The 13,227-nt window shown below is 37.1% G+C and overlaps 4 protein-coding genes across 4 annotated transcripts; all 4 read left to right on the top strand.

The window, feature by feature from the left end:
- The first annotated feature begins 852 nt into the window (after window positions 1-852).
- On the top strand, window positions 853-3,749 carry LOC145227752 (adenylosuccinate lyase-like). The gene has a single exon (XM_080092664.1). It carries the CDS (start codon window positions 1,542-1,544, stop codon window positions 2,982-2,984), a length of 1,443 nt encoding a protein of 480 aa, XP_079948790.1. The 5' UTR covers window positions 853-1,541; the 3' UTR covers window positions 2,985-3,749.
- LOC145227755 (RNA polymerase II subunit A C-terminal domain phosphatase SSU72-like) lies at window positions 3,670-8,192 on the top strand. The gene is made up of 5 exons (XM_080092668.1): window positions 3,670-3,749; window positions 3,943-4,086; window positions 7,449-7,588; window positions 7,656-7,774; window positions 7,858-8,192. Exons 1-5 carry the CDS (start codon window positions 3,670-3,672, stop codon window positions 7,957-7,959), a joined length of 585 nt encoding a protein of 194 aa, XP_079948794.1. The 3' UTR covers window positions 7,960-8,192.
- An 880-nt stretch (window positions 8,193-9,072) lies between these two features.
- On the top strand, window positions 9,073-10,615 carry LOC145227753 (glutamate-rich WD repeat-containing protein 1-like). The gene has a single exon (XM_080092666.1). The coding sequence runs from the start codon at window positions 9,139-9,141 to the stop codon at window positions 10,462-10,464; it is 1,326 nt and encodes a 441-aa protein (XP_079948792.1). The 5' UTR covers window positions 9,073-9,138; the 3' UTR covers window positions 10,465-10,615.
- Window positions 10,610-13,049, top strand: LOC145227754 (EF-hand domain-containing protein D2-like). The gene is made up of 5 exons (XM_080092667.1): window positions 10,610-10,842; window positions 11,052-11,177; window positions 11,535-11,682; window positions 11,871-12,002; window positions 12,096-13,049. Exons 1-5 carry the CDS (start codon window positions 10,679-10,681, stop codon window positions 12,225-12,227), a joined length of 702 nt encoding a protein of 233 aa, XP_079948793.1. The 5' UTR covers window positions 10,610-10,678; the 3' UTR covers window positions 12,228-13,049.
- Window positions 13,050-13,227: the final 178 nt, after the last annotated feature.

Below are 13,227 nucleotides of genomic sequence, written 5' to 3'. Positions count from 1 at the left end.
CATTTTATGAATGTTCTTCTTTCTAGCGCTTGAGACTTTTCGACAGGGTTTCTTTCGGTGATTTCTAGATTTTTTGGTTGGTAAATCCCTTTTGCTGACGTCGACTCACACGCTCGGCGTTGTTAGAGCTTAAAATTTAAAACTCCAGCAAGTACATTTTCGACGTCAGACAAACTGGGATCGTGCATTTTGACATTTTAAATTAATTGATAACTCTTTCGTAATCGTCCCATTTGCTCCTAGTCATATCCATTGGATTGATATTGATCGCTCGCACCGGTTCTGTACTCTGTGGAACCGTCTCGCGAAATTTTATGAGATCAACGAACCGGTTAGCATTACTGGTTACTGCCAATGGACTTTTTGTAACATAACCGGCTGAAAAATTGGACTTCTTTGATAGAGCCGGCTGACAAAATAATGGAATGCCGCCACTGATTACAGCCAATTTGGAAACGCTCTGAACATTTATTGACGACTAATAAAAAATCGTACGCCATGGCCAATATTGCTGTGCTGAAAATGGGTTTTTCTTAGTAAAGGAAAGTGTACAATTATACCATTAGAATGAAGACCACACAAATTATGAAACACATTGTGCAGTCAGAAAATTTCAAGAAGAGCATTTACGAATACTTTAAAGCAAATTATGTAAAAATGCTGACGGTTAGGGCAATTGGGGTTGGGGTGAGGTTTTATAATAATGATAACTTTGATAAGTAACAATAAAACCAACTTATTAACTATAGTTTCAATGATTATTTAAATAATTGTGATCTTTACGTCCTCTGTCGGAAATTGGCATACTTTGTGTGATTTGAGTTCTTACGAAATGATAAAGGTCTTCTGGCTTCTGCCTTCTGGTTGTGACTGGTCAGTAGTCACGCTTCTCAGTTCTTATTCTTAACACTTAACTTCTTGTATGTGTGTGCTTAGTGCAGTGGTACTCAACTAGTGGTCCATGGACAACGTTCCCTGAATTTGGTTATAAACTGAGGATGATTGCTTATTTTATATAGAAAGAGTATCAAAATGTTAGTAATTATTAAGTGTATTTCATATCTTGAAAATCGGTTTTAAAGAATTAAGTTTCAAGCCCAAATGCTTGTTTCGTACGCTTACTTCAATCTTGCTTTAAAATGGAATGGTCCACAATATTATTTTTACTGAACTGGTGGCCCATGGCCTAAAACGAGTTGAGAACCACTGGCTTAGTGGGTCTCAACTCTCAACGCTGTTAATACCGAGTTAGTTTAGTACTGACTCTGACTGGTTCCTTGGACGATCGGGTTCGCTTGTCGTTTTCTGTTTTAGTTCTAGTATTATCATGCAACATTAATAAATTATTAAGTATTCCATTCATCAATATTTTTTTAGCTCTGATTCCATTACATTTGCAGAACAGAAAGTGGCAATTGCCCCTTTTAATCTTATCTGATTCTGTGTGGTAAATGAGTACCAAGACGACCGAATCACACCTTGTTTATTGTACCTTGTTTTTTGGCTGCTGCAGTTTAATTTTATTGATCTGAACTGTTGTAATGGAATGTGACAAATACCAATCCCCGTTAGTGTCACGCTATGCTTCTGTTGAAATGTCACATAATTTTAGTGACAGGAAGAAATTTTCAACTTGGCGAAAACTGTGGTTTATATTGGCAAAAGCAGAGCACAAACTTGGGCTTTCAATAACAGCAGAACAACTCCAACAGTTGGAAGCTAACATAGAAATTACCAAAGATGAAATCAAAAAAGCTAAAGAAGTGGAGAAGACTTGTCGACACGATGTCATGTCTCATGTACAAGTCTTTGGTGAAACATGTCCTTTGGCTGCTCCTATTATTCACCTTGGAGCAACCTCATGTTTTGTTGGAGACAATACTGATTTAATTGTTATTAGGGATGCTATCACAATTCTTTTACCAAAGCTTGCTCGTTGTATTTCTTCATTGAGCGATTTTGCTAAAAAACGTGCAGAACTGCCCACTCTTGGTTTCACACATTTCCAACCTGCCCAGTTGACAACAGTTGGTAAAAGAACTTGCCTTTGGATCCAAGATTTAATCTCGGATTTGTCCAGTTTGCAAATCCTACATGAATCAATGCGGTTCAGAGGAATTAAGGGGGCAACTGGGTCCCAGGCAAGCTTTTTAACCTTATTTGATGGTGACGAGCATAAAGTTACGGAGCTTGATAGGTTGGTCACTGAGCTATCTGACTTTAAATCATCATACATTATAACTGGTCAAACCTATCCAAGAAAAGTGGATGCTGAAATCTTGTTCAAATTAGCCAGTTTGGGGAGTACTGTCAGCAAGATATGCACTGACATAAGACTGTTGGCGCATCTTAAGGAAGTTGAAGAACCTTTTGAAACAAGTCAGATAGGATCTAGTGCTATGGCGTACAAGCGAAATCCTATGCGCAGTGAAAGATGTTGTTCACTGGCAAGACACTTAATGACATTATGCCAAAACCCTCTACAGACTGCTGCAACACAGTGGTTCGAAAGGACTTTGGATGACAGTGCTAATCGTCGGATTTGCATCCCTGAAGCATTTTTAACAGCTGACATTTTGCTCAACACACTGCAAAACATCGCTGAAGGTTTGGTTGTGTATCCGAAGGTGATACAGAAACATATAGATCAAGAACTTCCCTTTATGGCAACCGAAAATATTATAATGGAGATGGTAAACGAAGGTGGTAAGAGTAGGCAAGAGGTTCATGAAAAGATTCGAGTGTTGTCACAGCAAGCTGGTAGTGTTGTAAAACAAGAAGGTGATGAAAATGATTTGGTTGATCGGATTCGAGCCGACCAATATTTTTCATGTATTCATGATAAGATGAAAAAGATACTTGATCCATCTACATTTGTTGGCCGAGCCCCACAGCAAACAAAAGAATTCCTAAGTCTTGAAGTGGAGCCTATGTTAATTAGATATAAAGACCAGTTAAATATCAAAGCACATGTTAATGTGTAAAATGTGAATGTCATGGTCGTTAGTATACCCGTAATTTTTCTGCTTTCCTGTGGTTTATTGTAACTTTAAACATTCTCATCAGGTGCTAAATGGTTTGTGGTAAGAAAAAAGTTTGTGTTGACATGATCATTTTTTATCAAAATCTATTAAGTTAAAAAGTTCCTTTGCCAATAAAATTAAGCACCTTGCGTTGTGCAATGATCCTAATACATCTGAAAAAAAGGTGGAAGAAGCGCAATTATTATATCTGGTTTGATTAGTATCTTTAACTAAGTTCAACTTTCCCAATGCTGTCTAAAACTTGCTGACAAACAAAATAATAATTTGGTGTAGTTTTTGACAACAATATTTTTCTATCTTGTACCCCTAAAAGCTGAAAGTAGAATCGTATTGCTGCATTATTTACATTCACAGAAGATGCTGCTTTATCAATTGAAAAAGGGCCATGAAACATTTTTGTGGTGCCATTTTTTAGGGCATTTGAACACATGCTTACTTTGCCTTATGGTTAATCCAGCCTCCATTTGTTGCTCTACTCAATATGATCTCTTTAGTCCTGGACTGTTGTCCACTTTCAATATCACCAAAACCAACAAAATACCTTATCTGCTTCTGTTGTTTTGCAGGTATAGGGATCAAGTGATTGTGCTATTTATTAAAGTTAACATTCCTAAATAATATAACAATGCCCAATAAAAAACTTAGCTTTGCAGTTGTATGTTCCAGCAACATGAACAGGAGCATGGAAGCACACCGCTTTATGAGGTTAAAGAAATACTGTTTTATTGAAATGTTGTGTATTAATATGGCAGTAATACTTTGTCTTTGAAACAATATTCCATTTAATACATGGTTTTGCTTTCGATATTTATTACTTAACTTTTGTGTCAAGTTTTTCACAGTTGCTTTTGTGATGCAGAAACTTTTTAGATTAGTTCACAAAACGTATTGTTTGCAGCAAAAAAGGATTTGATGTTCAATCATTTGGAAGTGGTAACCAAGTAAAACTTCCTGGCCAGGCAGCTGATAAACCAAATATATTTAGCTTTGAATGGCGATATGAAGATATTCTCAATGAGCTCAAACGGAAAGATCTTCACTTGTATCCTTTATTTTTTTATGACCTTAATTTTACCTTAGTTTAGTGGCATGAATCATTTAGTATTTATTGCCCACACTAATGCATGTATATTTTATGAATTTTTACCAACATATTTCAAGTTTTCGTTATAGGTGTTGTTTTGCATTCACACCGATGATTGATATCCTGAATGAATTCTCAGAAGTTTCAAAATCATGACAATATGAAGCATATAAAAGGGTGAGATGATAATGATTTTGGCAAAGTTTTATCTAGTTTTCTTAAACTAGTAAAAATTCTACTCATTTTACTTTCCTTTTTTTGCTTAGGACAGGCCTGTAAATAGGCCCAATGACATGTATCTTTAAAACAATAAATGTTAAAAAGATTAGAGCACTTATTTTAACTCGGATGCTGGAAAGTTGTTGATATTTTTTTACTTCATAAACAAAAATGACAACTGCAATAGGGAGTCAAATTTCAAATGCAATAGGAGTTAGTGGGCATACTAATATCACTGGAGTCCAGAGTCAGACTTGTCACCATTTGACTGTGTAATCTTGGCATTACCATGTAGCATAGTTATGGCCACGTCTGGTCCAAGGTCATAGGCGTCGATTTTGTAGCATATATTTTCTTATGTGGGGTGGCAATGTTGGTAAAGCCAAGGGGTTGGTTGTTACAATGTAGCTTGTTGTCGCCGATATTGCCAGTGTATAAACAGGTATATTACGCGCCAATTTCCTTATACTTGGAAGGTGCCACTTCTCGAAGTCGTCTAGGTAGTTATTAAGTAATACGTTTCTTACGTAATGACCACTGTGGTTAGTGGCGATAAAGTCTCGTTGTTTTATACTATACGTTAAAACGTGGTGTGGTTTATAAGGTAACATAACGCACAAAACGTAAATGTGACTTGTAACACTTGAGAAGAGAAATATAAATTTATTTTACATGTTCAATTTCTCAAAAGCAACGAATGGTATTGCAGTTTTGACAGGTGATTTACGCACATGGGTGGCCGCTGAAATTCTATTTCGCCGTTTCTGGCACAAGAAAATGAATCACTGTGTGTAACAATAAAATAACGAACTGCCAATTAATGTTTAGATTACACAAGAACGTGAAAAAGTAACATTGTTGCGTCATAAGTCTTGTTCAGACTTTAACAGAAATCGCTGACGGGAGTAGCGCAAAATGGCTTTTCTCGTGCTTTGCTTAAAAAACAAACAAAAAGATTTCGTGTCGCTAGCGTTGCACGTGCTTGTTGAAAAGCAACGGTTTAAAATAAATGAATATAAATGCGGTGTCAGGGAATACAGGAGTAACAGCATAGCTATCCTGTGTTCAAGTGATACCTTGTTGTTTTACAACTTCCATATATCCGTGCGTCGTAATTTCTGGACACTGTAAACTGACAAACATGTATAATCTTAATTTATTTTTGACTGAAACTTTTATGCGTTTTTTGTAGAACATTGGACCAAGATGACTGATGACTTATTTTTTATCATCCAGTACAACAGGAAGATGTTCCAACAGATACAGGATACGAGAATGGTTCAAAATCTGTGCTGATATAGAGCTGACTTTTTCACGTCCACGGCGGGTTTAAGCCTTTCCAGGCCTGCAATTTACTTGTTGAAATTTACAAAACACAACATTCAGAATTTTACAAAACCGGGAATATTCTGAATTTCCTGCGTAAATAGACACTGAAAAAGGGCGGGAAAATTACCAAACATTTTTGTTTGAAAACAATTAACCACTAAACTAATCCAACTTTGTAGGGTTTGTTTGCTGTCGATCGTATATTACTTAGGAATTTGTGTAAAAATCGCGAAGACAAAAAACAGTTCGGCAATGTAGTTTACACCAGAGCTGTAAGCGGTCCAGAAATCGGGGCCCAAATCAAATCCTGAGCCTGACTTTTACCAGGACCAAAAAGAGACGAACTTAAAACTACGAACAACCGTGACAGAGTGTAAAGGAAAGCCGAATGAAGCTCATTTTATATAAACTAATCCGTCCGACTTACAGCTCTGGTTTACTTTGGTATTTAAGAAACATTTGGACTTGCAGATGAGGTGTAAGACTCCAGATCAATCCTGCTGAATGTTCTAAAGTCGCTGTGTAAGAGTTAGCGCTTTTGTGCGACTGCAGGACATGGTTTTAATCACGTATTACCTAATTTTTAATTTTATTATGTTCAACCACGCACTATCACCTTTACCATGGTGCTTCAAGTGCGTGTTGACTTCTGGCCCAGAAGTTCTGGGCAACGTTATAAGATAGATATTGACGTACATTCGCTGAAAATTTACACTAACGATTGCGATCTGCTAAATATACGCCATTTGAATTCCTTATTTTCGTCCGCACCTTTTTATTCCAGCTGCAAGAACGTGAAATGTAGGATTTTGGTTCGTAATTGCATGCAATCAATTTGTTCTTTTTACTTAGCAGGTAACCCGCTTCAAAGCCGAGATTGAAGGCGATCCTACTCTGTCGGCGATACAGACCTGAATTCGAAACAGTTTTTAATTTGCTCTTTTACTTTATATGACTTTCCATGCAATGTAGCCTAGCCTATCATATGTGGGTTTCCGTTTTTCAAGTGATACCAATCGGAAGACATAGGCTACAATATTTGGTAAGGCGTTTTCTTCATTGTTACTCAGTTTCACCCCAGCAGCTGCTGCTAAATTTAGCCAACGTAGCATAAATTTTTGGTCATTTTGTTCAAACTGGCAAATGAACAGTTTTGTGTTTATTACTGCGATGCCCTGGCTGTCCATTGCCTATTCGAGTAATATGACTAACAAGATAAGTTAGGAGTATGGTAGACCACTTAACTTCCTTCTGGCATCCAACTGTCCTGCAACAATGTTCTGCCTTTTTTCTTCTACCTATTAAATCTCCGATGGCCTATATTATTTATCCAAACGCAACATATGAACTACTGCCCATGGCAAAAGGATAGATTTATCTGTAGAACTAATTCGAGTAATGTTTAGGTAGAAGAGGATGCGCTTTGTGTGACGAGGGCCACTTGGTGTGAGGTTTGTTAGCCGCAAACGAATGTGTACCTAAAATCAATGAATATACGAGGAAAGTCGTGGCGTGTGGTCTGAAGTTTATGCACAACCTATGAACGCATTTTGCTGAATGTAGCCACCTAGCGGATATAAAATAATGTGTTTTGACACGCAAAGGAGCGGTATGGAGTCGTTTCCGTACAACACGCTAAAACATTGTGTTGTAATTCAGTAATAGTTGAACATGTAAGATTATCGGATGTTCAGACAATAAAGTTTGCTTTTGTACCTTATAAATATCAATAAACGAGCGACCAAAGTTTCCTTGACTGCAACATAACAAAGATACACGCAAAACGGTGTTTTGAACATGTTGGACCGGAATCGTCGCATAAAGGCGAGACCTCAGCGATTTCAAGATTGCCCGGAAAAGTTTGACGTCGTTATCACCCTTGAGGAGCGCGTTTACGATCAAGTTATGGAAGGTTAGGGAGCGCATTATGCAGTTTCATGTTCGATTTGCCACATAAGTTTCATTGTGTTTTTCACCAGATTTTAACAACCGTGAATCGGAAATGATGCAACCAGTTCATATCATTAACTGCGATATTCAAGATAATCATGAAGAAGCAACAATTGGCGCCTTTGTAATTTGTGAACTCGCGAAGCAGGTATGCAGCATTAGCCTAAATTTGACCATGCAAGTTGTAGGCCTACGGTATTTACTTAAGCTACAACTGTATTTCTGTTTCAGGTACAAGATTCAACAGACCTTGATAACGAAATTGATGAGCTTCTACAAGAATTTGAAGAAAAATCGAAGAGACGAATGTTGCATTCTGTTCAGTTTTATTGACAGCCTGATGGCTATCTCGTCGGCGGTCTATAAAAACTCCTAACTGGCACTGAAACACTTGGTTACAATCGCGTTGTGGTGAAATTGTCTTCCGGTTACACAAAAAAGTGTGTTTCCTATTTTAAGTTTTATGGCAGTATTTTTCTTCTGTTACGTTCCAGCGATTCCGCAACTATGTCCGTTCTGCTTGTTTCTTTGAGAAGTTTCCCTCAATACAATTTTCCTTTTTTAAATGTAGCCAGGTAAAACTTTGAAGTGATAGCTTTTGTGATCGTGTTAAAATAATTCCAAAAACAAACACGAACGGGGCCACAAGTGAGTAGCCAATGTAAGACTCCAGTTGAATTGGCATTACTTTGGTGTTGTTACAAAGCCAAGTAATGTATTATTTTAAGTTGACCAACTATGGTGTCCTCGCTTAAGTTACCCTGAAAAATTCGTTGAAAATTGTTTAGTGTGTATCCTGGGCCACACAGCTTGTAGAATCGTTAACGGGGTCCAACATTCTATCTTTTTCGACCTAATCCTTTAGCTTGGCCGATAATTTATATTCCCATTCTACGTTGTAAACATTTGTTATGAAATTGCTGAATTACATGGCTGTCATTCATTTCCGATTCGCTTTCTACTTTTGATGCAGACTACCATTTGTTGTACATTCTTTTGGTTATTATTGTAAACCTTTATTTGGCGTTTTGCTGACAATATAAAAATGGGGTAAAGGTTTCTCTTTCGTCAATAAAACAACCAAACGTGTACAAATACCTCTGTAAAAAATAGTCACTGGTTGTAAATGAAGCGTGACGGCACCGCGCAACGAGGAAAGGAGAACGCAGAGGCGCAGAAGGAAATAGAAACGGGCTAAATGCTTGTGTGGCTGTTTGGTAACCAGTGTCATTCTGCCTGAATATATTAATCACCTAGTCTTTGTATTAAGGTTTGCTCTAAATCGGTTTTAAATCTGACTGTTCATTATCACCCGTGCATGTGTTCTCAGTTTGTTAAAACGTTTGGTAGACTAGTTAACAAAACCAAACAAAAGGTTGTTAGAAATTAGAATGCCGGCGACGCTGGACGATCATGTGTTGAGGCGTTAAAAACTTTGCATTATTTATCGCATATATTTAAAGATTTATTGCCTGTTGTAGGTTGCCTAAGATCAGATTGTCCTTTTCCAAAATGGAACATACAGAGCCAAGTGATCAGGAAAATGCTGAATTAAACATGGAATGCAGTGATGGGGAAAGTGAAAGTGATCTTGAGTCAGAAAGTAAAAATGATTCAAATGTTTATATTCCTGGAAAAGAGATGGAAGAAGGTGAACAACTTGTCCATGATGAATCGACTTACATAATGTATCACCAAGCCCAGACAGGTTCACCGTGTTTAAGTTTTGATGTCATTAAAGATGGTCTTGGTGAAGCTCGCCAAACGTTTCCAATGGAAATGTACATAGTGGCAGCTACACAGTCCGAACAGGGTAGAGCCAATCATGTAATTGTTATGAAAATGTCAAACTTGCATCCGACTCGCAAAGACAAAGATGAGGAAAACAGTGATGATGAGGAGGATATTGACAGTGATGATAAACCTGAAATGGAAACAGCTATGGTAATGCATACAGGTGGTGTTAATCGAGTTCGCTGTACCGATGTTGCTGGAACACATTTAGCTGCAACTTGGTCTGACAGACGGTCAGTGCATATATGGGACCTAAAAAGACAAATTGCCGCAGTAGAAAACCCAACAGCATTGTCTGAGTTTGTAGCCAATCGCCAAAACCGAGTTGCACCACCTCTGTTTACATTTGCTGGTCACATGGATGAAGGTTTCGCTATGGATTGGTCCAACACATGTGCTGGTCAACTGCTGACAGGTGATTGTAAAAACAACATTCATTTTTGGAAGCCTCAAGATGGTGGCACTTGGCATGTTGATCAACGCCCCTTTGTTGGACATACAGCATCAGTTGAAGATCTGCAATGGTCACCAAATGAAAAAAGTGTGTTTGCCTCCTGCTCTGTTGATCACACAGTGCGCATTTGGGACACTCGTGCAGGTCCTACCAAGGGTTGTATGCTAACAACAGTTGCTCATGAGACTGATGTAAATGTCTTAAATTGGAATAAAAATGATCCATTCATTGCCACTGGAGGTGATGATGGTATCATTAAGATTTGGGATTTGAGGCAGTTTAACAAAGGAGTGGCAATAGCCAAATTTAAGCATCACACAGCACCTATAACATCCATCGAATGGCATCCCACAGATAAAAGTGTGTTTGCTGCCTCTGGTGCTGATGATCAACTCACGCAGTGGGATCTCTCTGTTGAGGTTGATGATGAAGGTTCAGTGGAATCTGTAAAGGAATTGCCGCCTCAGTTGTTGTTTATTCACCAAGGCCAAAAAGACATTAAGGAATTGCATTGGCATCCACAGATTCCTGGCGTTGTCATAAGCACTGCACTGGATGGATTTAATGTTTTTAAGACCATAAGTGTGTAGTATTGGTTTAATTATATAAATTGTATTAAAACAAAAAGTACTTTGTATAGTTTCAGTTATCAACTTCCAAATTATCTCGAAATTGTTTTGTTTTCTCTAATTTGGCATAATTGTTCCTAAATTGATGGACGGTGCTCTTCATTTCAGCAAACTAGGTTATAGACAAGTAAATTTTGTACACCTTCTGTAAACTACAACTTGTAAATTTACAACAATGGCTGATGAGTTGGCTGCCCGTTTGGCAAGAAGACAAAAGATAATTGATGGAGATGAACCTGCACCTACAGAGGGTGTTGAACCCAAACCCATATATGCAGAGGAGGGGGATAAAGATACTGTAGATGCAGCGGGAAATGAACTTGCTGACAAATTGAGAAGGTGTGCAACTTTGTAATTTAATACATGTAAATTCCTTTGGTGGCAGGTTTTACATTTATTTATCAATAATGTTCTATGGTGGATTGGTGGTTAGTGCCGGAGAAACTGTTTGCACCTAAGTGACATTTTTCTTAAAGGTCATAAACCGTGCAAGATCCTTCTTGGTATTTTGTGCATCCTGTTGACTTCCTTTATGACATTATACACAGGCAAGGAAATATCAATGATGGCACACAAGTTGTAGTGAGTCCATCGAAAAAAATATGGAACCCGTACACAGAGTTCAAAGAATTTTCTCGGAAACAAATCAAAGAATATGAGAAAATCTTTAAAAAGTATGTTGTGACATTATTGTGTAGTGCAACCAATATTGTTTCCATTTATGGCTAACCTTTGTGTTACAAAAATATATCATTAGTTGTTTTTAGCAGTTATCGATGCTAATTTGTTATCATCAGTAAAAATAGGCAACTATTACTGCTTAGTTAGGTTTTCGATGCTGTGTACAATTCATTTCATTATTTTCAAAACTAAACATTTAATTTTGTATGCAAAAGATTTTCTGCTCTTACACCAAGCTGTATGCACACTATCATTTAATTTGGTTCTCCTGAAGAGCAGATAATAATACTGCAGTTTGACTTTCTGCTTTGATGGCATTAATCTTGTTTTATTCATTGTTTTTATTCCAGATATGACACAGGTAAAGATGGATATATTGACCTGCAAGAATTAAAATATATGATGGAGAAGCTGGAAGCCCCTCAAACTCATCTTGGATTGAAAGCCATGATAAAAGAAGTGGATGAGGACTTCGATGGAAAGATAAGCTACCGGGAGGTAAGAAATGTCTTGTGGATTGTTTTTAAGTATTCTGTAACCTAATTTTTAACTTTGGAAATTTTCCACCCAGGGCTACTTTGTATGTAGGCTTTAGTTTCGTCATATTGATTGTGCTTACAATTTTAATTTTACAACAATTTTTATTCCAAGTTTTATAAGAAAACTTAAAAAATATGTTTGTTTAGTTCTTGCTCATCTTCAGAAAGGCATCCATGGGTGAACTGACGGTGGATGGACTAAAGCAAATTGCTGATTTGTCGGAAATCGATGTTTCTGCCGAGGGTGTTGGTGGTGCTAAAAACTTTTTTGAGGCCAAGGTAATTAATCAACTGCCTTTTTAAAAATCAAACCAAATTAATTAGTGAATTAAGTATGTCTGCAGAAAAATTTAATTGTCTTAAATTTTATAGGTGAACAAGCTAGCAGAATCCAACAAATTTGAAGCTGAAATTAGACAGGAACAGGAAGAAAAGAAAAAAGAGCTTGAAGAAAAGAAACTAAGAAGGGAAGCATTTAAGGCAAAGGCGCAAATGTTTAAATAGATGTGGATTTTATGATCAACATTGTGACATAAATTGTAAATGATTTGTATAAACCCATTGTATCTTTTATAATTTCTAATATTTTATGTTTTTATAATTTTTTCCTACTATTTGTGTTGTGGATTATGCACACTCATATATTTCAGTTGTATGCTTACAGTTTTCCCCTTTTTTGTGGTTGTTTAGATATTCAAGGCAAGGTATTTGTAGTTTGGCTAGCTAGGATGACATAATCATAGAACACTGTGTTTTGTAGGATTTCAAACCAGTTGGTCAAAACAGCAAAAGTGAAAAAAAAAAAATCTTATTAAACCCCATCTAACCTCCTAAACTGTACAGAGTGATAAGCAAGATTTCATACTTGCCATTTTCAAGTGTTTTTTTTTATGTTATCTATTTTATGTGCGCTGTTACAATGTACTCCTTTGCTATTGCTTGTTGATCAAAGTCTCCAGCCTGTTCTGTTGGCTGTTTGTACTTGCAACTCTTTATGTTTACCATGCTGCCTATTCTTTTGATATACCCTAATAGATGTCTGTTTACTGTTGCCGACAAAATGAATCGTGCTAAAGGTACTTTTGCCACAAAATGTGCACTAAAAAAACTTTTCAAACCTTATATTACTTGTAAATTTTACCCTATATCCTGTGCAGACCAGCTTAATTGATAATTGGGAAAGTTGTATTACTTTTATTTCGATTTAAAGTGCCTTTATTTGTTCATCTTTACCACTGGCAGCTTGTATATTAACGACAACGCTACTTTCATATCCCTATTGACCCATTGTACCCGGAAGCAAAATACAAACTCTATTAGCATTGAGATTCTTCCTGATTCGTTATAATGACGAAGCCGTTCGTTAGTCATCAGTGAAAAACGTCAGTCAGTTCATTTACTGCCCGCGGTGCAACGTTTAGGATTCAGGCTATTAAGTATTTGATCTTTGCCACAGAGCACATTAGTTACATGAAATACCGATGTAGCTGTTACCTATGACGTT

Source organism: Phallusia mammillata, chromosome 5, assembly GCF_965637545.1.
Source record: "Phallusia mammillata chromosome 5, kaPhaMamm4.hap1.1, whole genome shotgun sequence".
Taxonomy (NCBI): domain Eukaryota; kingdom Metazoa; phylum Chordata; class Ascidiacea; order Phlebobranchia; family Ascidiidae; genus Phallusia; species Phallusia mammillata.
The sequence above is the reverse complement of the archived record's forward strand: the minus strand, read 5'-3'. Positions and strand labels throughout refer to the sequence as shown.

Excerpts from the sequence above, each read along its gene's own strand:
- LOC145227752 (XM_080092664.1), top strand. The coding sequence starts at position 1,542 with ATGGAATGTGACAAATACCAATCCCCGTTAGTGTCACGCTATGCTTCT.
- LOC145227755 (XM_080092668.1), top strand. The coding sequence starts at position 3,670 with ATGCCCAATAAAAAACTTAGCTTTGCAGTTGTATGTTCCAGCAACATG. Across the intron at positions 4,087-7,448 it reads AAACGGAAAGATCTTCACTT|ATACACGCAAAACGGTGTTT; the intron begins GTATCCTTTATT and ends AACATAACAAAG. Across the intron at positions 7,589-7,655 it reads TTACGATCAAGTTATGGAAG|ATTTTAACAACCGTGAATCG; the intron begins GTTAGGGAGCGC and ends GTTTTTCACCAG.
- LOC145227753 (XM_080092666.1), top strand. The coding sequence starts at position 9,139 with ATGGAACATACAGAGCCAAGTGATCAGGAAAATGCTGAATTAAACATG.
- LOC145227754 (XM_080092667.1), top strand. The coding sequence starts at position 10,679 with ATGGCTGATGAGTTGGCTGCCCGTTTGGCAAGAAGACAAAAGATAATT. Across the intron at positions 11,178-11,534 it reads TATGAGAAAATCTTTAAAAA|ATATGACACAGGTAAAGATG; the intron begins GTATGTTGTGAC and ends TTTTTATTCCAG. Across the intron at positions 11,683-11,870 it reads GAAAGATAAGCTACCGGGAG|TTCTTGCTCATCTTCAGAAA; the intron begins GTAAGAAATGTC and ends ATGTTTGTTTAG.